Here is a 23,107-nt window from a genome sequence, read left to right as displayed (position 1 = left end):
AAGTGGTCTTACTAAAAAGCGTGCAGAAATTGTAGGTGAAAAGTAGCATTCAGATCTTATGATCCACTTATCTGTAATAAGTCTTTTCTTTGAGACTCTTATATTTTCTGTCATAGCCTGCTGCCCCTCGAACTCGGAGGTGCAGAAGGGCCTGTGGGCGGGGTAGCAGAGTCAGAGCCCAGACTCAGTCACACTCCATCTCTACTCGAGAACGCGTTATCACAGGAAAATCCGGGGGTAGGAGGAGGGTCCTCAGATGGCAGCGTCAGCCACACACCTTGGCCAGCCGCCCCAGATATCACCAGGGAGACCAGGAACAGTCTCAGGGACAACGGTCTTGTGGACTGGTGAGTAATCTCACACATACATACGTGAGCATTAATCAGTGTGAAGCGTTTCACAAACCTGTTTTGTGTTCTGTGTACGAAACATTCAGCTGAGTGTGTGTATATATTTTGTTCCGGTTGTTGTCTGTGTTGCAATGAAAACAGCATTGTGAAGTTTTTTTTTGTTTTAAGCACTGAAGTATTGTTTGTTTGTGTTGAAACATTGTTTTAATGTTTGTGTTATATGCCTGCTGCAGCTCAAGAGAGGAGTCACAGGACAGACACCTGAGCTCACCCTACCATCGACGCTCGTATCACCTCACACAGAATGACAGTCAGGATGCTGGAGCCGAGCAGAGGTAACACAAATGAACTGTAACCATCTGTTCATTTATGCGAATGAAGTGGACACTGGAATGGACTTTATCATGAGTAACTTCTGAGCTTAATTTCTGAGCTGATTGCACAGCATGTGGTGTAACCTCTGCTTTACAGGCGACAGCAGCTGACTTACTGTATACCTTTCTGTGTTTGACTCAGTGACCCTGATGATGAAGTGGCCAGTCTGGCGTCATCCTCTGGAAACTGTGGTTCTCGATCCTCCCATAGACTGCCGGTGAATGACTGGAAAACCTCACCGCGAGGCTCGCCAAAACTAAAGAGAAAAATCAAGAAAGACGACAGGTTTGTTTGAGCATGAAAATGTTTCGGTCGTCAGAAACTAATAAAAATGGTGACAGTCAGAGAAATCCTTGGATTGGATCATTTTATAACTATAAAATTAAATGGAACTCCTGCACATCGTCTTGCTTATTGCTCACATTTTTGTTAAATTACAACATTTTGGGTCTCTCCGACCTTCAGGAGGTATATATGGAAATAGGAAATGACTCATCCCAACATCTAATCAGAGGACTACTGAGATTAGTCTCACTATGAGCACCTTGCACACACATCTGTAGTCAGCCTGTAGCATTAGTAGGATCATCAGTTTGACAGCATAATTCTAAAAAGAAAAACCTCCAAATAACTTCAAAACTCTTCAGAGCACAGATCAACAGGGATGAAAGCATCTCTACCAAAACCCAAAGATGAATGTAACCAGAAACTGTTAACTGGTTACATTCATCTTTGGGTTTTGGTAGAGATGCTTTCATAGATCAGCACATTTCTTTGAGCCACATGTTTTCTTGAAGGACTCACGCGTTGAATTCGTAAAACAGAGCCTGTCAACATGTGGGGTGGGAATGAGATCAAAAAGCTTTGCACTCGCACGTAAAGTAGGGCACCTGGTCACCGTAGCAAAGACCACACTGCTGCCATTTTCCTGCAGGGCTCGTTGACTCTGCAGGTCCGATGGTGTTGACAGACAGAAGAATTTATGACTTACACTCAATTTCCTGGTCGACTGATGTTTTTTTTCTGCTGTCCACGTCAAGTAGCAGGACTGAGCATTTCCTAAGTGTCTCCATTGACTTAATTTAGCGTTATTACATTTAAGCCACTGAAGCCAAATATTACTTTAAATGCACATTTTTAAAACATAAGTAAATGAAACAAATTGGTTTATATGCATTAATGTAGTACAGGATATCTTTAAGTGTAGTATTAATAATATGGAATACTTGGTTTATTGGTTTGCGTGTTATTTACAGATGTTTAAACGCTGTTTCCTGTCTCTACAGTGAATCATCACAGTCCCGGCAAATGGATTCTAGTCAGGTAAACTCCTAAAAGAAAATACTTGGTTAGCGGTTTCATGTTTTTATGTGCAGTAACTGCCACATTTTGTTTTTAATTGTAAAGGGATGGCTGCTGCTGACAGTGTTTTGTAAAATATACTATTTAACATACTAATCATTGCTCTTTTTTTTTTATTTGTCTCGTAGACAGCGTGTAAAACCTTTTTGTGTCCGCGTTCGATAATGTGTTGTATGTTTCAGCAGCTCTTTGGTTCGTCATGCTTGGATTCTGTTAATTCAGCGTTTCTGCTCATCTTTGAAAGTTTAATGCAGACGTACAGGACGAGTTGTTGATGCTGCTGCGTAGCCAGCAGAGGGAGTTAACTGAACTGCGGGGACAGATTGAAACCATGCAGAGCTCCATTATGGCTCAGGTGGAGCACGTCCTGACAAATCACCAGGAACAAGAACGTATCCTTCAGTCGTTTTGCACCCATTCATGATTTTTGGTAGCTATAGGATGCATGCATGCGTGATCCTTGACCTGTCTCCACCTCAGACCGCAGACTTGAGCGAGTTCTGGTGGAGAGTCAGAATCATCAGCAGCAGCTTCAGGAACAACTCAGCCAGCAGCTCAGCCAGGCCCTCAGCTCAGCTCTGACCAACAGGATGGACAAAGTGCTTCGGGAGGAAATTAAGAAAACCGTTCCGCAAAGTAAGAAAGCACAAGCGCACTCTCAGAGCGTGATGGGTGCCATTCACTGCCAAGCAGCATTGAGATTAATAAATTTTGAAAGGTCCCCATAAAATGATTAACAAATACATCAAAGGTTTTGTATTCTTGTATACGAGTAATAATATCTTAGATATCTAGTAGTATTGAGGGGAAAAACTGGTATGGATAACACATTATATGAAGTGGTATGATTTGTTAATGTGGAGAAGTCATGCTTCTCATGTTACAGTCCGTTTAGTTTGCAGGCGCATGCTCTCTTGCAGAGATTTACCTTTACTTTGTTTTTTTTTTAATGTGTTTGCACACTTACAATAGTCTCTATTAGCAACATTGAAAAGAGATACCACATTCTGACTGAGACTAAATAGACTCTCCAGACACTTCTCTTTCCAGATGATGGGGGTATTGAGCTGTTTTGCTGTTTCTAAGTTGTGGAGGAGGAAGATCTTTATGTACAAGTCTAAAATGTGTTCCGTCTGCATAAACTGCACACTTGGTCAGCCCCCTCTCCCACTCTCTGGGGTCTCTTCTCAAGTCTTTCCAGCATCCATATGCAAATGTTTGTTGTAGCTATATTGAAGGTAATTTGTTGGCTCTTTTTTTTCTGTAGTATATAATCGAGCCTGTACAGATGTTGTGGTTCAGCTTACTTGTCCGGTAAACTTGAGCAATGTGAAGCATATTTACTTGCACTTTTATTTTGGTTTGATCTATTTGCATTTGTTACCAAAGAGCATAGTTATGAACAGAATAACTGTTATTTTCCTTTTCTAATTACTTAATATTTTGTCAATTTAATACTACAGATTACTGATAAGTATAAATCTAGCTATTAAAATGGCAACAGTAACTGTTAAGCAGCATCTTGTTTTTTTTTTTTTTCCCCCAGTTCTGGGGGGGGGGCAAACTCAAAGTGCACACCAGGTTATACATCAATAAATTACTGTGTTATTTAATGCTTGAGATCATCCAAGGCGTAAGTAACGTTAAATATAGCAAAGGCAGCTGAGGTGTGTTGGACTGAGACACTAAAATGAAGCAGTCTCTTGAGAGATGTGTTCTTGCCTCGCCTCTCCTGCCCTCGTATTCGAGGATGAGATGTTCCTGTCTTTCTTTTCCTCCAGCCTTGATCGCATGCCTAATTATAGAGGAGTTCCTGCTAATCTGTCTTTTCCCTCTCTAGCAATCTCTAAGACTTTGGAGCCGGTGACAGGTCAGCTGAACAACACAATCGCTGCTAAACTGACCGCAGTGGAGGTCGCCCTGAAGGACAATGTTGGCAAAGTGGTCAAATCCAAGGTAGGTGGCTGCCTTACTTTAACACCTGTCTGCATTTTTTTCCTCACTGCTGTGCAGGATGGGTCTTTTGGGATTCTTGTATATTTCCTACATAAATCTACCTTCCCTGCTTCTTGTTCCCCAGAACACAACAGATGCGATTGGTCGAGCAGCAGCTGAGGCAATGCAGGGGCCCATCCAAGCAGCCTATAAAGACGCCTTCCAGAGCATCGTGCTTCCTGTTTTTGAGAGAGGCTGCCAGTCCATGTTTCAGCAAATCAATGACAGCTTCAAACAAGGCACGCAAGAATGTAAGGAAATGAAGGACAGTGATAAGCTTGTATAAAACACCATTATCAAGCTACGACCCACTGCAGGACAAGTTGTCTAGGTGCACTCAACACTTATTCATTAGGTGTATAGAAGCTTTAAAAGTTTCAGGACTCTCTTAAAGATTTCTTGATGGCTTATAATGGCTGATGTTCTTATTTAGATACTTGAGTCTAGCCCAGTGTCTAGCCCTGAAATATGGAGCTGTATGTAGAAGTCTAATTAAGTAACAGTCTCTCTGAAAGATTTCAGGGACAACTTTTGTAATGGTGCCTTTTCAGACTGAGCCAGTGCGCTGATGTGCTGATAAAGAGTCTGCTTATTCTGAGATTGTGCTCACGCCCACCCTTGGAAGCTGCAACCTGATCTTTTTTAAATTTATAATGTGCACAGAGAGGCCACAGTACTGCTCTTCTAATTACTGTGAATGCTGCAAGCATTCACAGTATTGTTCTTGTATTCTTTATTTATATGTTCTTCCGTACGTTTTTTGACCGCTAAAAACTCAAAAACCGCTTAAGCTACAAAAACAATTAAGGTATCAAAACGTTCAGCTTCTTCAGGAGAAGTGGGCTATTACTTTTCTGGTTCAAATCTTTAAGCATTGATTTTATATTAATATTTTTCTGAATTTTTAGCCCCATTGAAAATGAATGGGGAAGTTTCAAATCCTTTAAAAATCCTTTCAGGATTTAAAAGCTAATAACTTCAGAATACCTTAAGCTAGAGAAACCATTTAAGCTTTAAAATGAAGCCAAGCCTTTCAGCTATTCAGCTATTACTTTGTGTTTTAAAATCTTTTACGGTTTAAGCACAGTGCGCATTTAAGTTTAAGGAGGTTTTTCAGGCGTTTCAGAGTTTATAATGGTTGTGTATTGCGTTTGCTAGAGTGGGAGCCTGATTAGTAGAGTGGGAGACTTCAAAACTTTCAGATGGAAAATTTATTTCTAAACTGCCGCTGTGTCCACACTCTTCACTCTACAGCCATGATTTTTTGCTCAAAATGTAGAGCTGCTTCTCTACTTTCAAAAAATGTGTCTTTAAACCCTGTCAAATGTACACTTTTTAAACTGTAAGCATTCAAGCAGAGAGAGTACCTTCCAACTCCTTCATTAACCTCCGTAGTAATTTCTGAGAGGTGATTTTCTCCAAAGCAGAAATGAGCACCTTTTTTAAACTGCTCCCATAACCACACTTTTGAGCCCAGGAAAATAAAAATGACACCACTGTTTAGAGCAGGTCCTTGTGGCGCTCACAGTTCAAAAATGATTTTGATAGGAGCTACGGTTTTTGATTTAGAAGCACTTATTTGACAGTTGCGCCAAGTCAAATTTGGCCACAGTGCACGCACCTCAGCAGGTAAGCAGTGCACCTCGCAGGTGGTTTCAATTGGCGCATTTGCAAGCATTCAGCTTGGGAGAGCTCTCCAATATGTATGCATGCAAGCCTCACTGCTTGTATGAGACTCCTGTTGGCTCAGTGGTAGAAACACTTTAGCAAGTTTCAGGTGAACAAAAAAAAAAAAAAAGTTGTTGCTTTAATTTGCTGTGACTGCACTCACCCTAGTGGTTAACCAGAGAAGCAGCAGTTTTAATAACACAAAGTCAGAACAGCATGGTCAGGAAAAATGGCCAGAGGTCATCAGCTACCATAGCCACTTCAGTCATGGTGGCCTATTATCAGCCACCCTCAATAACCACACATTGACATCACAAACCAACAATCACACTGAAACCAACAAGACATCACTGAATAACTGATGAGGACCAATAACTAAAATTCCCAAACATCAGCATAAACAGTCCATGCACCTCAGCAGGTAGGCAGTGCACCTGGCAGGTGTTTTCAATTGGCGCATTTACAAGCATTCAGCTTGGGAGAGCTCTCCAATATGTATGCATGAAAACCTCACTGCTTGTGAGAGACTCCTGTTGGCTCAGTGGTAGAAACACTGGACCATGAATGCAGAAGAAGCAGAGAGAGAGCAGGTTCAAGTCCCACTTTACCCTAAACTTAAAAGATTTTCCATTGGGTTTTGAACTTTAAATCTTTTCATATTCAATGATATTAAACTCATTTTTTCCACAGTTTTCTGCACCTTTTTTCTCCTTCATGTTTAGGACAAAATTTTAGTATCTGTTTATTTCTTCAAGCTTTTTTTGACCCTTTAAAACCTTTTATATTAACACTTTAGCAAATTTCAGCTGAACACACAAAAAAAAAAAAAAAAAAAATCTTGTAGCTTTAATTTACCGTGACTGCATTCACTCTAGTGGTTAACCAGAGAAGCAGCAGCTTTAATGACACAATGTCAGAACGGTATGAACAGGAAAAATGGGCAGAGGTCATCAGCTGCCATAGCCACTTCAGTCATGGTGGCCCATTATCAGCCACACTGAATAACAACATATTGACATCACATTGACATCACAAACCACCAATCACAGTGAAACCAACAAAACTTCACTGAATAACTGATAAAGACCAATAACTAAAACTACCAAACATCAGCATGAACACTCCCATAAGTCCCTGCTTCTGTGGCTCCTCCCATTGGCTGCCACAACAGCAGATTCATTCTGTCCACAATTTTCTGCACTTTCATTCTCCTCCATGTTTAGGAGAATCATTAATTGTATTTTAACATTTTCAACAAAATTCCCAAATATTTCAGGAATGACAGCATTTCAGCTGAAAGCCTTCAGTTGCAAGACATTAAACTACAGTACTAAACTTGGATTTAACTTCTCAATATGTTTTACGGTTTTTCTTCAACTCCAGTTTAAATTTCTTGAGGCTGATTCTTGGCATTCAATACTTGTCAAATTCATGAACTACAATTAAAGACCTTGTAGCTTGTGACAATTCATGTGATCACCTACTAGTTACAGAGAAAAGCTGCATTTAATTTAGACAAAGTGGGAACACCTTAAACATGAAAAATGGACCATCATCATCTACTGCCATAACCACTTGAGTCATGGTGGTGCCCTTTCATTATCTTTGATGGTTTTTGTTCAGCTGCAGTTTAAATGTCTCTAGGCATTTATCATTTCTCCTTGTACTCACAATGTAAATATTTTGTGACTGGGACCTCCCGTTTTTGTGTGAGAAGCATTTGTTCGGGGGGTAGTTCTTTAGCAGTTCCTGCTCTCTGCCTGTCACTTTTGGTAGGAAAATGTGAGCAGTGCAGTAATATGAAGCCAGCCAACCTGATTGGCTGATAATACTTTAACCTGATTGGTGGAATTATCTTCAGCATGCAAGTCCTTCAAAGCTGAGCTGTGGGTTCTGCTCTAATAACTTCAGCACCGTTTATGCTACAGAAACCGTTCAGGTATCAAAATGCTCAGCTTCTTCTGGAGATTTATGCTATTACTTTATGCCATTACGTTTAACAGCTGTTAAGCTGTTTAACAACTGTTAAACTGTTTAACACCTGTTCAGCTGTTTAACACCTGTTCAGCTGTTTAACACCTGTTCAGCAGTTCAACACCTGTTCAGCAGTTCAACACCTGTTCAGCAGTTCAACACCTGTTCAGCAGTTCAGCAATTCAGCAGTTCAGGTATTCAGCAGTTCAGCAATTCAGCAGTTCAGCAGTTCAGGTATTCAACAGTTCAGTAGTTCAGGTATTCAGCTTTTCAGCAGTTCAGGTATTCAGCAGTTCAGGTATTCAACAGTTCAGCAGTTCAGGTATTTAGCAGTTCAGCAATTCAGCAGTTCAGCAATTCAGCAGTTCAGGTATTCAGCAGTTCAGCAATTCAGCACTTCATTGAAGCTCATTCAGCAAATAAAGTTTCAGCTTTTTGAAGCCATTCTTGGCATTTCAGCTGCAATCTTTCAGCATGCAGCATTCACAGTGCATTTTCTTCAGGAAATGCTTTTTCTAGTTTAAAATTAATCCTCTGCTGTACACAGGGTTTGCTATGTAAATATTACCTGCTTTTGGGCCACATAGTTCTGGGGACTACCTGTTAAGTAACCTCTCAAGTCCCCAGGTAACTACTTCACTTTCCGGCCATTCTATTTATTTTTTTTCCCTCTGTTCATGCTGATAATAGAAACTCTCATGTGATGTAAAAGCTCACCAGTGGCTGTTTGGACTCGGTAAAAAAAGGAAAATTCTGGACTTTACTGTCAATTAATTTCCTCAATTATTGATACATAATGCTGTACTTCCCCCAGATTAGTCATGCTAGCAGTGACAGGTAGGTTCAGGCATCAGCACACATGCATCTCTACAAACCAGCTCCAAATGAGATGAGCCAGTAGAAGCGAGCAGAGAGCCCTTTCATGTTACAGCGAGCCATTTGATTTTATTGGGAGAAACATTACTCACTAGTATTTATGACGTGTTTGCACGTGTGATGGAAGATTTTTCTCTTGGCTTTCGTCTTTGTAGACATCCAGCAGCTTGAGACTCATATGAAGAACAGAAAGCAGAGAGACCAGGAAACGCGAGACCCCATGATCGGCCAGCTCCAGCAGATGATCGACAACTTCCAGAGCTCCACTGATCAGCTGGCCAACAACATCACAGCTAACGTCCGGGCCGAAGTCCAGCATCAGATCCAGATGATGGTGGGAAAGTATGTATATGAGCTGTTCCTCGTTTTCTATACGTGATTGGAAACCTGAAAAACTTTTCCCCCACATTTAATGGAAATGAATCTTTATTTTTCTCCATTTACCTTCTACTTTTCTAGTCTGTCACTTAACACTTGATTATTCACTCCTTGTTATTTCTTTTATTTCACTTGCAGCATTAAAACACTGATGGTCTTTTTTAAAACAAGCCTGTTGTTGACTGATGTAACTCACGTTTATTGATCGGACAGCATTGACTTGCATTCCAAGTGGACATTTTGAACTTCCGCCGCGCATACTAGCAAATATCTTTGTGCGCAGTACGGCCTTACTTACTGCATATTGAGCAGGTGTATAATAGATTGGAGAGTTAAAACAAGCAAAGCTTAATCCTGGGGCTAATGTAAGAACATCAATTCGATCAGGTCTCTTGTTCCCTCTGCAATTAATTTCAAGGCCTCTGGAGTTTATAGATTGTCAGGGGTGGAGCAGAGAGAAAGTAGTTGGCCAACTAAAACTCTGAGATCTTGAAAAGGAAATGCCAAAGTGTGCTGAGCCAGTTTTTAAGATAATACCTTGTAGGTTAAGAACAACATGTAAAACTCTTCCTTAATTTTCCCAAAGCACAAATACAGACTTATTGCAACATATTGGTTAAAAATACAGCAGTCTGGAGGATGACTTTTCTTTCTTTTCCCTCCACCAGTTTGCAGGAGTCTATTCTTAGCCATGTGCAGCGGATTGTCAAAGGTGAGGTGAGCCTAGCGATGAAGGAGCAGCAGGCAGTGGTCACCTCCAGCATCATGCAGGCGATGAGGTCGGCGGCCGGCACACCGGTCCCCACAGCACATTTAGACTACCAGACACAGCAGGCCAACATCCTGCAGCTCCTCCAGCAAGGCCAGCTCAATCAGGCTTTTCAGCAGGTAACACACACACACACACACACACACCCAGACTTAAACAACTCACTGCAGTTTCATCTGCAGCTGAACTCTTGTTTTCCAACTACTAATTAATGCAGGCAACTTCATACAACTCACTGCAGCTCTCATATGCATATGTCCACCAGGGCCGAGAAACCCATTATCCTGCAACTACTTCGCAGTCCCACTTGCAAACTCCACCAGTGCATTAGTTGTGCTGCAGGCATTCATTATGCTTGTGTTTGGTCCTGAGTGACTTTGTATGTGAAAATGCTATGAATTGTGGTAAAATACCTTTTCCCTTTACTTTTAAGCTTAAAAATTACCTGTCTAAGTGTACATGTTTATTAAAACGCCTAATTTCCCTCTATGTTTAACATTTTTTTGTGTTATAAACACAGTGGTTTTTGTGGTCTGAATAAATGTACAGTTTAAGCACGGAAAGCTTTGTTTGGGCTTTTCAGTTATGTCATCATGCTCGGTGTAGCTGGTGCAACATACCTGCACACTGTGCCGGTATGCTGTCCAGCGCACTGCTGTGGTGCATGATCGGATTGGTGCATCCCTAAAACTGACTTTGGGCATAACTTGTTCTTGCTCGTTAATGGAGCACACCTTTCCTTGAGAGGTCTGTTGCATGGAAAGAAATATTTAAATTCAGATGTGCAAAGACTTATGGAAGTGGTTACATCAGTAAACCCACCTTCTGTCTGACTTTCTCTACAGGCTCTATCAGCGACCGATCTAAACTTGGTCTTGTATGTGTGCGAGACCATCGACTCTCAGCAGGTGTTTGGCCAGCACCCCTGCCCTCTAAGCCAGCCCGTGCTGCTGTCACTTATCCAGCAGCTTTCTTCCAACCTCACAACTCGCTCTGAGCTCAAAATCAGGTGAGCAAACAATAGTTGTCATTTTTGGTAGCTAGTTACAGATTAACAATAGTTTTCTTTTCTTTACTGTTTTTTTCCCAGGAGTAAAAAAAAAACCAAAAACCCAAAAAAACATGAAAGTCAGAACATAGTAGACCCAGTTGGGCTGTACGGTGTAGTTGTTCAGTGAGAGATGAACTTTCATGTTCACGGTGTTGGAGCTAAACAGGAGGAAAAAAACAGATTTTAGTCTTCTCAGCAACTGATTTTAATGCCACATTTTTCTAAAATCATAGATCGTTATTTATAATTAACGGTGACCTAAGATGAATAAGGAAGTGTTTGGCCTCTGGTTGTAAAAAAATTGAAGTACAGGAAAAATGTAAGTCTCAACCACTTGTTGAATTTCTGGTCTAATGACGTGTCGATACAGCGCCTATCCCTCGTCAGTGACCTCAGCCCTGATCGGAAAGGTTAAAGTGTCAAATCTGGCATCTTGTGTCATTTTTAAGTTCTGTTTTATTCACATTCTATTTACGCTTTTAATGTGAAGCTGCTCCACAAAAACTCTCACGGGGTAACCTTGTGCTCTTTGCTAACAGCACAGTCAGGCTCACTGAGCCTTGTTCTCGAGCCCACTCTTTCCGAGCATAAGGACTGCTAAATATGATTCATAAATCCTCAGGGATTTTGCACCATTATGTGCATTTTAAATATAGTTTTACTATTCTTGTGTTTTTTCAACATCTGTACTTCAGAAAACCTTTGAAATTTGTTTGCAGATGAGGGGGGAAAAAAATCAGTGCGTGATGTTTTGTATGCTAAAAATTCACGACTGTTTCCAATTAAAGATGATGCAGAGTTTGAGCGCTCTTACCTGTACAAGCTCCAGATTCATATCATAATTTCATTATCGTCTCACACCATTGTAGTTTGATGTAAAACCTGTCCTGTGATGCAGCAGGCATAACTTGTAATTTTGAAAAATGTCATTGATTTTAATCAAAAACCTGTGAACTGTGCAAGTTTATGTCTTCCCATAATGTCTTAATTATAAGTTTTGAATTGCATGAGATGTCTCCTCTCCCACTCGAGCTGGCTCTTATGCTCCCCCTCAGTCAGTAATAAAGCCAGTCTTTGCCTAAACTTTAGCTGCCCATCTAATCTGTTTTGTATGTTCATTACTCCCCGTCTCCTGCGTGCTAAACGGTGCTAAAGTGCTGACCCCATCACCCTGCTCCATCTGTAGCCCCGCAGCATGGCCATCATGGGAGCTCCGACCATCCCGCGAATAGCATCGCAGTTTTTGGATGCTCTGTTGTTCTGCTCTTCCTGCGTCCTTGTACCTGTTTTTTTTTTTTCTCCCCCTGTACTTCACTTTTGCACTTCTGTCTCATTTGTTCTTGTGTCTCTGTGTCAGAATAGGACTATCAGATATGACCAAAAGTCTCATGCTTGCTGCTTGCATAGGTAAATAAGTTTCAACATAAGCTTGTCCTTTCAAAGGTCTAGATATTGACACATTACAAATTTAATTAGTTAATTTGTATAGAATGGAGATTCAGCACCCTGAGCGAGCGCTGCTGTGAATAACACGTCATCATGAAGCAGAAATAATCAACCTGTCAGGAGCCTGCAGGCTGTGCGGTGGATGATGATGATGTTTTAAAGATAAACTGCAACTTTTTAGGTATGTAACGAGCTAACCTCTAGACATTTTTACAATAAACAAACTTCTGCATTAAAATAAACAAACTTTACACAATTTACCGTCACTTATTCAGCTGATAGCTGTCTGCCTATGTTCTGTAAATTTGGTAGGTTAAATCGTTCACCTCTCCTCGTACCGGCAGCATTATATCTTGTCTGAGGCACTGAGAGATGCCCCTTGGCCACAAGGCTTTTCCTGCTGTGCCACACAGTATAACGTGTTGCAGGTGGATTATCCTCCATTAATGCCCCCGGCAACTGTTTTTGGTAGAAACTCAGCTTTGGATTCTGTGCTGCTCAGAGCAAGACATATACCCCCCCCCAGATAGTCAGATAGCTGATTTTTGTCCCCCCCCCCCCCCCCCCCCCCAATCTGAGTATATCATTTATAATATTCATGGACAGCCCTACACCAGAAAGCACTCTCTTTGTGCCCCTTTCATTCTGTTCTGTCCTCTCATACTCATCTCCCCCAGAAAACCTCTTTGTCTCGGAGTCCCTTTACAGCATCACTCTGTGTCCACATCATCTGTCTGTCTCTGAGTTTACACTGCAGCTGCTAATATGGACCTTTGTGGGCCATCTGCAGAAAGGAGGACACTTAAAGATGCCTTATTAGGGCTGATAGTTATGGCTCAGATGGTTTATTAAAAAAAAAAAGCTAAATTACAAACAGTTAACACTGTTGTTTCTTACCTAATTAGCTAATGGCTAATTTTAATTATGAAGGAAAACTTTCTGTCATGAGCAAAAAAAAATCAGACTGTTAAGGACACAGTATGTAAGTGGTAAATCCTAGATCACATCAGGGTAACGATACCACAGGGCTGTCTATAGGCTTTGCTTTCAGTACTTCTGATTATAAGTATTTCAAAAGATTCCCAAAAGCACAGCGAGGATTGTTGGGACTACAGAAGGTGTCATTATCCACCAAATCTGTTCTCTTAACTGCGTCATTACCCGGTTGGGAAAAACACATCGTTGCGCAAATGGATGTGAGAACAATTGAGGCAGCATGAAAAGCAATTAAATATGTGTTTTTGAAGTGTTTGACAAAATGTAGTTGCAGGCAGATTATCTTCTGCAAGACATTAACTTTCAGAGAGACGTTCAGTATCTGTGCCGCTATGTGCAGTGACATTAAAAGCCCCTTTAAAGAGTGCGCTGGCAATACTATGGGGGCTTTGATAGACCTGCTGTGTGTGTGTGTGTGTGTGTGTGTGTGTGTGTGTGTGTGTGTGTGTATGTGTGTGTGTGTGTGTGTGTGTATTGTGGAGACCTGGCAGGAGACCAGCTGGCGGCTAGGGAACAGCTCTAATGTTAGGCTGAGATCAGGCAGCGCTCCGGACACGGTGATGAACGGTCATTTCCACTGTACAGCTGGACGCTCTCGCCACCAGATGTCTGACTCTTACAATTAATTCAGGAGTTAAGGGTAGTACAGCCTGAGTGAGAGGACAGGAGGCAGGGGAGACCAACGCCATTTCTGCTTGGCTGTTTGAGTGAAACCACAATGTTCACAGGCTTGACATTCAAACTGTGAAATTTAACTGGCCTCACTCTCTCTCCCTCTAAAGAGTCAAAATCCAAAATATGTGCAAGCTGTCCTTGTAGTGCTTTTATATGCTAATAAATTAAGGCTGATGGAATATAGTTTCAGGTTGTATATGCAAACCGTTTTTATTTTCTCCACCAAGCGTCTTTGGTGGTCTTTCTTTTCCTCCAGCCTGCTGCTGCCTCACAGTTAGAGGATGAACTTTTGAGCACGTGTTCCTGCTTATCTGACCTCTCTCTTTTCCTTCCTTTTCAGCTACCTGGAGGATGCAGTAATGAATCTGGACCACAGCGATCCCCTGACCAGAGACCACATGTCATCCGTGCTGGCCCAAATCAGACCGAAGCTCTTCGCCTTCCTGCAGCAGGACTCCCACAGTCCGCTCAGCAAGAGGGCGCGGCGCCTGGTGATGATGCTGCAGGGACTCGTCAACCACTAGTTTAACAGCTGCTGCTGAAGAGTATTTTTCCTCTTGATGGCGATCATATATCCACTGTTGTTTTCCCCGCTAATGTTTTAGAGGAGAAAGCATCAAGGACAGCTTCTCCGGTTTCCTGGAGCCTGATCATGATCTCGCGCTCCTTGTTGCATTTCTCCTCCTTCCTCCTTTCCTGCACCAGTGAAGTGTCAAGTCAAGAAATAGACTTTTTTGTTCCTCAGTTTTTTTTTTTTTTGTTTTGTTTTTCCTTGAAGACAATAATGTCTGGGGCAAAAGCTTACTGTTAATTTCTGTTAAGAGACTCTTGAGTTCACTGCAGATACATCCAGGCCTTTTTTTTAGAGCGGCTTTATTGACCCAAGAGACCTTCTGGCTGCCTCTCCCATCAAGAAGCAGAAGAGTGTCTCAGACACGACAGCGAGAGACCGTGGAGATTCTTTGTGTCACCTTAACGACAACAACAGGAAAACAAACAAAAAAAACAACCCCAACCATGACACCCTTTTATTTTACATCATCCAGGACGCGCGTAAAACTCGAAGAATGTCCAGCCGAGCGGTCCGTGTGAGGCCCGGCGTGGCTGCTCCTTTTGTTGTGCTCTGGTTTTCCGAGCTGTCTGTTCGGCATGTTTTGAGATCAACCGTGGTCCGGGGGTGGGGGTGCTACCACAGAGCAACAGAAAGAAAACATGTTTTGCCTCAAAATGTCGCCTTGTATTTTGGCCTTAAGAGCAAACAGCAGGCTTGTACACATTGTTACTTTGATCAGCACAGACCAGCATCTTTTTGCTAAAGCCTGGAATTTGGTTGTCGTGGGATCTTATGCTCCCCTCAGTTCAGGTGTTTGTTTTTTTTAAGCTAATCCTGGCAACCAAAAACTATGTACCACCCAAAGCCATTTTCTGTTGGTAGCATTTTTCCTTTGAGTTATTTCTTAATAGGTTGGAGACCTATTAAGAAATAGGTCTCCTACTCGTTTGGCCCCTCGCAGGCCAGATCTTTGACGATAATTGACACTATAAACTTTTCTGCTAGACAAAAATGCAGTTTGTTCATGACTCCTTCATTTGTTTTGGGTTCAGAAATCACTTTAAAGAGGGTTTCCTGAAGGATAAGTTGGGTGTAAGAAATATTTGCAGAGGTCTTCCAGGCTGAAAGAATTCCCCTTTGAAATCCTGAAATGTTTGGAGCTCAATATTGAAGCCAGCAGCCGTCCATGTGTGCAGCTCTGCCCTCACACATCTCCCCATGTTTTTCCCTTCCCTTTATATATAAACATTTAGTATTTGTAAGCCATGTATACTTGCGTTAAGAGTTGTCAAAGTAGCTTAATAATTAAAAAAAAAAGAAAAAGAAAGTTCGTACATGTAACTGTTACTGATCCTGTTGTTTTACCTGGCGATTGCCAATAATGTTTGTAAACTCAGTGTGCAGTGACCTCTCTTAGGCTCTAGGAGGCAGCACTTAGACATTCATCCTGCTTGAAGTTTAGGTTTTGAATTCAGAAATCATTCCTGTTCTCATAGTATCAATAAAAGGCCTGCCTTTAGATTGTAAACACGCCGCTGGCTCACCTTTACGCTGAGTTCAGAGTGTGTGATGCTTGTGTTCGCAGACCTCATCGTTTCCAGGGTGGCCGCGCTGATTCGCTGATTGTACAATAAAAGTTCAGTTAATTTGACGTGTTTGTTTAGAATCTGTTGGGTTTGTCTAGCAAAGTGCCTTACTGTATTTGACCTGTTTTTGGACAACTTGTAATATTAAGGCCACACGCACACGCAGCTCATCCGTGTAACTTTTTTCAAGCGTTGATGTCGTTAAAATATGCGGGAAGGCTCAGGCTGCACGGCGGAGAAGAAGCTGTTTTGTTTGCAAACGTTTGACCAGAGGAAGGCGGTCGGGACGGATATTTGAACTCTAATTTCAGTGTTTGAAGAAGAGCATTTTGACTACTGGCAGTCTGAGCTTTGGGCTGCAGACTTGGGGTCGGCTGCCGCTTCACTGGGAGCTCTGTGTGAGAAACAGAACTGAAGTTAGTGCGGTTTTTTTTTTCCTCTTTCCACTGTGTTCATTTCCCTCTGCTTGGATAATTATGTTGTACCTTTTACACTTTGTTTTACCCCAAACATTTTGGAATAAAAAAAAAAAACTTGTTGAAATTAATGTGTGTGTGTGTGTCTGTGGGGAGGCGGAGCTACTTGTACAGCGGATGCAGCGATGGAGCTCTAACAAATGTTTGAGACATTTTAAATGAAGATTTCACTCTGATGTGACAAATTATGATTAATAATACATTTACTGAACACATTTTCAGATATCAGTTTTCCAAAGGTAGAAAAAGTAGACGACAGGGTTACATTAGTTTATTATTATTGTCTTGTACAGGTGACAATGGCACATCACTACGTCAATGAAATTCTGCACAAAAACACGTTTGACTGATTTCCATGATTTGTAACTGGACCACTAAAGAAACATTTTCCCCTTTCTGTGAAATTCTTGAGCCTCGTGAGGATACAGTTGTGCATTACTTTACAAAGTAAAGAGTTAGAAGCCATTAATCATCTCACAGTTACAACTGTGTAATAATAACATGAATTTGCTGAAAATATTTCTAACACTTTTTTCTCCTTTTAAACTCAAAAGAACTTTTGAACTTTTACGCACAAAAACTGTCTAAACAAAACCACTAAAATAGGAAGCGAAACTTGTTTTCCTTCTTTCCTCCTGTGTGCAATCCTGGCTTCTCTCATATATTTGTCTTCTGACCTTCTTGGACAACCCCCCTCTCCCCATAGTGGAAACCGCTGGACTAAACTGTATATAGGAGGAAGCTGGTAGCTTATTCGTTGATCATTTTAAGTGCATTGCGCTGATGATAATACAGGGCGTGCTTGCACCTCATCAGGGACTCTGCTGTAGACCTTCCTCCTCCTCCTCCCCCTCTTTTACGCGGACGCGCCCTCCCCTTCAGCGCAGCGGATGAGCGCGCCGTGGCTGCTCGCTGGAGTACAGAGCTGCAACAAGGACAGGAGGAGAACACTTTGACCAGCAGCGGGGGACGCGACACCTGGACTCTTCTTTTCTTTTAAAACTAAAAGAAAAAAAAAGAGAGAAACTTGGGGATTTCGGTGCAAACCTGAAACTTGTGAGGTCGGAGGACGAATTGCGGGGGTCAGCATGGCATCTCTAATGAACTCTGCGTGCTTGCTCTTCTTGCCTGTTGCTCTACTTCTGAGTGAGTAATGACATTTAAGTGATTCTGTCGCAACTTGTCTGTGTGAACAGTGCAAAACTTGGTCCACTTGGAGGAGTTCGAGTCTCTGTGCGTAACAGGACGGCACAGGTCCTGACTTTTTGGAGCTTTAAATCAATGATCTTAGATGATGTGGATGTCCGTAGATGTTAAGCTGTGAGAGCTTGTCTGTGAGGCTTGTGTCTGAGCTTGGCAAGATGAGGAGGAGTCCCGTAGCTTTTCCTCATTCATCTCCTGCATCCAGCTGAGCATGTGCTGCAGCTGCGGGAGAGAGAGAGAGAGAGCTTGTAGAAAGAAAGCGAAGCCTAAAGGTTGTGAATGCAGCAGGATTAGTGCTGCTTAGAGAGAGTATTTTTTCCCACAGCTGGTTATGGGTTCGTTACGCAAACTGACGTCGTGCACTGAGTAAGATCTGGATGCGTCTCTCCAGCTGCTAATGAACAGCTGGACGGAGCCGTACCGCTTCGTTCCACCTTTTTTGTCTTATAGGTCCATCAGGTTACTTATAAAATCTGCAATCTTCCCACTTTTAAATGTGACTCTATGCAGTGACAGGTGTTAATTTTAAGGGGCTATGCTGCAGTTTACTATCACACTGCTTAAAGTTAAGGAAAATCCAAAGACTGGTAAAACAGTATTATCAAACAGCTTTGTAGGAGCCCTAATTAGAAAAAATGGTGGATTATCCCTTTAAATAGGGCAAAAGTGGCGTCTTTGGCTATTAATTACAGCTCTGAAAGAGTCTTTTTAAGAGTCACAGTCAGTTTCATCAGTGTTTTTTTAAAGGTCTTTTATTAATGTCTGTTTTGTACTAAATGTAACTGCTGCTGCACTTTTTCCTCTTTGTTAAAAATAATTAATAGTTTTTTTTGTGAGAGCAAAATTTCATTCACATATTCTGAATACATGATCTGTCTGTGCGCTTTGTTGTGTTGACCGGTTCCCCGAAGAGAACTGAGTCAGATCTCTTCCTCCTTTTCAGTCCAATAATAAAACATTTTTTAGGAGCTATAATTCAGACAGTGTTGATCTAAATATGGCACTGAATGTGCACGCACACCTTCTCTTTTTTGCAAACCTCTGATCATCATCATCATCTTTACCAGCCTTGATCATCTCACACTGCTGCTGCTGCTGCTGATGTCAGGGAAAAAGAAAAAAAAGACGAGGGGGTGGATGGGACAGGGTTCCCACGGGAGTGTAACACAGTGGGGTAAAGAGGACAAAAAAAAGTCCCACCGATGGGGATAAATGATAAATGAATCCCATCTGTCCCACTCCTCTGCTCAGTGGAGTCTCTGGAGACACCGTTCAGCCCTGCATGCTAACCTGACCAGGATTTACTTCTGTGTTGCTGCTGCTGCTGCTGTTGCTGGCTGTCAAACAGCCTCCACAGTCACTCAGTGTGTCACAGCTCATTCATGTTACTACATGAATGAGCTGCTATACTACAAGGGGACAGAATCATTATATATTTATAGTGTATGATTTTTTTAATGCTAAACTTGTGATTTGCTCCTGTAAAACTCTGTGTGTGGGTGTGTGTGTGTGTGTGGGTGGGTGGGTGGGTGTGTGGTTGTCCACGCCAGTCACCTTTGACTCACCTTCTCTCAGATATGCAACAAATTATATTCAGGATGTTTCCCAGTAATATTTGTTTACTACATGAACATTAGAGACATTTTAACAACCTAACAATCTTTAGTGCGTTTTTTTTTTTTTTTTAAACCCGCACTGTATTTTTCATTTCTCGTGCACCTTTCCAGCACACAGCTCCCGGTGCTGCGTCACACACCAGTGTAGGAAGTCCTCTCAGTGCCTCTTGCAGGTCTGTACTCAGTTTCACAACATTTATACTGATATTTTTCTGAAGAAATTGGGCAGGCTTTGATGCCCAAATGTAGACACAAAAAGGATTTGACTGGCAGCATTTCAGTGCCGTACTCTTCTTCAGAGGGCATCAAGAGACGCTGACATGTCTCTAGAATTTAGGAAAAGCGAGGGACTTTTTGTGATGATAAAGCTGTGGATACAGATCCGTGTGTTTTCAAATTAGAGTATCCTCACCTAAATTCCGATCTCACCAAGATATGGAAAACCAACACTTCCTCCCATACACTTTTAACGATGAATAAAATGCGCAGTAGCTCTGTGAAATTACAGATAACATGCCAAAAGAGCAAACATATTCACTAGTTTTGTAGCTACAGAAAAAAAATAAAAATAACAAAAGCCACATCTTTAAAGATACTGACATGTAATATTGATCATCTCATTGCACTACATTTTTCTGCTGGGAAACCCGGAGTCTTGGCACTCATGTGGTTGTTACTGTGCGTTCGCTCGTCTGCCTTCACACTCATGTGAACTTGATTGTCCCACTCTTAATCCATAGGGTTCAATATGATGTCATCTTCCAGAGGTGCGTCTGTGAGGTCAGACACTGATGTTGGAGAGAAGGCCTGGCTCGCAGTCTCCGCTCTAATACATCCCAAAGGTGTTCTGTCAGTTTGAGGTCAGGAATCTGTGCAGGCCAGTCAAGTTCTTCCACACCAAACTGGCTCATCCATGTCTTTATGGAGCTGCTTTGTGCACTGGTGTGCAGTCATGTTGGAACAGGAAGGGGCCATCCCCAAACTGTTCCCACAGAGTTGGGAGCATCAAATTGTCCCAAATGTCTTGGTATGCTGAAGCATTAAGAGTTCCTTTCACTGGAACTAATTGGCCGAGCCCAACTCCTGAAAAACACCCCCACACCATAACACCCCCCCCCCTCCCCTCCACCAAACTTTACACTTGGCACAATGCAGTCAGACAGGTACCATTCCCCTGGCAACCACCAAACCCAGACTCATACATCAGATTGGCAGATGGAGAAGTGTGATTCATCCCTCCAGAGAACACGTCTCCACTGCTCTAGAGTCCAGTGGCGGCGTGCTTTACACCACTGCATCCGATGCTTTGCATTGTGCTTGGTCATGTAAGGCTTGGATGCAGCTGCTTGGCCATGGAAACCCATTCCATGAAGCTCTCTACACACTGTTCTTGAGCTAATCTGAAGGCCACATGAAGGTTGGAGGTCTGTAGTGACTGACTCTGCAGAAAGTTGGTGACCTCTGTGCACAGTGACCATCAGCATCTGCTGATCTAGCTCTGCAATTTGTAGACAATGCATTCTGTCTAATGGCCAGCAGGGGAACACTCCTCTGGTAAAAACTGATCATGAACAGCTCAAGGAACCTGCTATCAGAAAAAAACCCAATAAGAAGAACCCTCACCTCGCAGCCGTCACTGTTCTGCTGCCAGACAATATGCATCATCTCCAGAGACACCCGATGGTTGTGATCACGGACAAAGGTTTTGGCAGAATGAAGAGAAGCTATTCAGTATTAGGCAAATGGTTTTAATGTTATGGCTGAACAGCGTATGCCATTGACTTCCTTAATTTAAGTATTCTCCTTTGTAACTGCCTTCACTTGGTGTCGTGAAGGCAGTTATACTTTCCCACTTTGACAAAATGTGTCATAGTAGAAAACAAGTGTACCTTTACTCAGCTTCACATCTGAAAAAAAGGCTTAGCTTTCCTTTCCATTTCAGAACATACAAAGACAACTTGTTCCCTCATTTTCCCAACAGTTTATTTATATTGTCCCTATTAGCGTGCCTTAGCACACCTACACTGTACTGCTGTGATCTAAAGTGTTGGTAAGAGCATGAATAGGTAAAGCCTCATCTCGACATGAGTCACTATTAATAAGGTAAACAGTTTTGTTAGAATGCAGAGAACCTCGCATTGTGCCTTCTGTTTGTCTCCTCTCTTTATGCTCAGAAAGCTTCAAACGTCAGGAGCCAGAGAGGAGGAGAGGTTTCCCCTGGGTGCAGGTCTCCTCTCTGCGTCATCAGCGCCCCAAATATTCACATTAAAAGCTGTCCATAGGCGAGGGGGAGATTATATTTGGCTTTTAATTGTTCTCCTCAGGAAACACTTCTTAACTCTCTCTCTCTAAGTTCGACTCAGGCGTTTTCAGTTTTTTTTTTTTTTTGTCGCTGCAGCTCTGACACACGAAGTGGAAGATTCCTCATTAAAATACATTTAAAAGTCTCTTGAAAAATTGCCTCTGCTTGCCATTCGTCCTTCCTTCCGTCTCCCCCCGTTTCCTTCATCCCCCTCTTCATTCACTCCTTACTTCTAGCAAACCTCACTTCTTCATTTCCGCCTTGCATGTCTCCGCAGTCATTTTGATCTCTACGCCGTCCCTCCATCTCTTCTTTTTTTTTTTAAATTTCAGACTTGCTCCATCTCTACCCTTCTGCCTTTTTAATCACCCCCCCACCCAACTCATTCCTCCATCCTCTCTCTGTCCTTTTGCATTAGGGATTCACAAATATTGATAAATCTGATCCCAAAAATCCTGCGTCACATCTTTCAAATCAAAGCAAAGCCACTTCATTCCTTTTTTTTCCTGGAGTTTTAAAATATACATCATGTACCCCACTGTTTGATTTGGTCTCATAAGATCAAAAGCAAAGAAACATCACAGAAATTATTGCTTTCATTTACTTACATTGAAGCCTCTGCAATGGACATATTCAGGAATGTGTGGCTAGCTTATGCCCTCTCATATTTTGTTTTATCCTACTCATGATTTGAGAAATCTCTGTACAGTATGTTACCCTATATCTGCAGCCGCTCACTTGCCAAGGTGACTACTGAGAACCTGAGTAAGCGAAGTATCAAATTTGATGTAATTTGGACAAGTGGGGTTTCATACTTTAGCTTTAAGTTGTTTCTAATGTTTCCCCTGCACTGACTGCTGCCTGCTCGGCTTTGTGTGTGGGTTTGTGTTTCATACTGTAACTAAAAGAGAAAATGACCAATCAGAGAGTGTGAGAGAAGGAAAACAAGCTTAAAAACTAATCAAGCCAGGTGAGGTGAATCTGCCACCTGGCTTAGGCTCTCTCACTGGGCCATGCAAACATTCATGCACCTGCAGATTTGATTATTATGACAGTGAGGCAGGTTTGGTCCATACACCCACCCACCCTGCCCAGCACCACTGCCACCATACTGTAAATCACAAGTAACACATCTAAATAATTCACGAGCACTTAATCTGTCCAAAGTCACCAGCAAACACAGTGAACACAAAAAGACATGCACACACAAGCACGCAAACATTTGTGTCCTCCTTTGTGGTCGTCACCAGGTGGATTGGTGGTGTGGGTATGAGAGTTTGTGTAGCCACAATGTGGAAGTTTGTGTGTGTACTTCCAACAGGAATTGGATTAAGACCATTTAAACAAGCTTTGTGCATTTGTGTGAGTTTCCCTAACAAATCCGAGTAATGAAGTACCAGCCAAGCATGACTCCTTTCTCCTTATCCCCAAATATGCCTGAGCATGAATATTCATG

At 42.1% G+C, this 23,107-nt stretch overlaps 1 protein-coding gene across 1 annotated transcript in view; it reads left to right on the top strand.

Annotated features, from left to right (window-relative positions):
* Positions 1-16,597, top strand: part of edc4 (enhancer of mRNA decapping 4) — a 28,309-nt gene extending 11,712 nt beyond the window's left edge. Inside the window, exons 19-30 of the mRNA XM_030731424.1 lie at positions 117-347; positions 584-685; positions 867-1,010; positions 2,012-2,048; positions 2,332-2,479; positions 2,568-2,723; positions 3,928-4,043; positions 4,168-4,333; positions 8,756-8,942; positions 9,647-9,866; positions 10,593-10,756; positions 14,256-16,597. Of these exons, the coding sequence (XP_030587284.1) occupies positions 117-347; positions 584-685; positions 867-1,010; positions 2,012-2,048; positions 2,332-2,479; positions 2,568-2,723; positions 3,928-4,043; positions 4,168-4,333; positions 8,756-8,942; positions 9,647-9,866; positions 10,593-10,756; positions 14,256-14,439 (1,855 nt within the window). The 3' untranslated portion in view covers positions 14,440-16,597. The remainder of the gene's footprint in view (positions 1-116; positions 348-583; positions 686-866; positions 1,011-2,011; positions 2,049-2,331; positions 2,480-2,567; positions 2,724-3,927; positions 4,044-4,167; positions 4,334-8,755; positions 8,943-9,646; positions 9,867-10,592; positions 10,757-14,255) is intronic.
* The last annotated feature ends 6,510 nt before the right edge of the window (positions 16,598-23,107 follow it).

The sequence above is a fragment of the Archocentrus centrarchus genome, chromosome 6 (genome assembly GCF_007364275.1).
Source record: "Archocentrus centrarchus isolate MPI-CPG fArcCen1 chromosome 6, fArcCen1, whole genome shotgun sequence".
Lineage (NCBI taxonomy): Eukaryota > Metazoa > Chordata > Actinopteri > Cichliformes > Cichlidae > Archocentrus > Archocentrus centrarchus.
The sequence above is the reverse complement of the archived record's forward strand: the minus strand, read 5'-3'. Positions and strand labels throughout refer to the sequence as shown.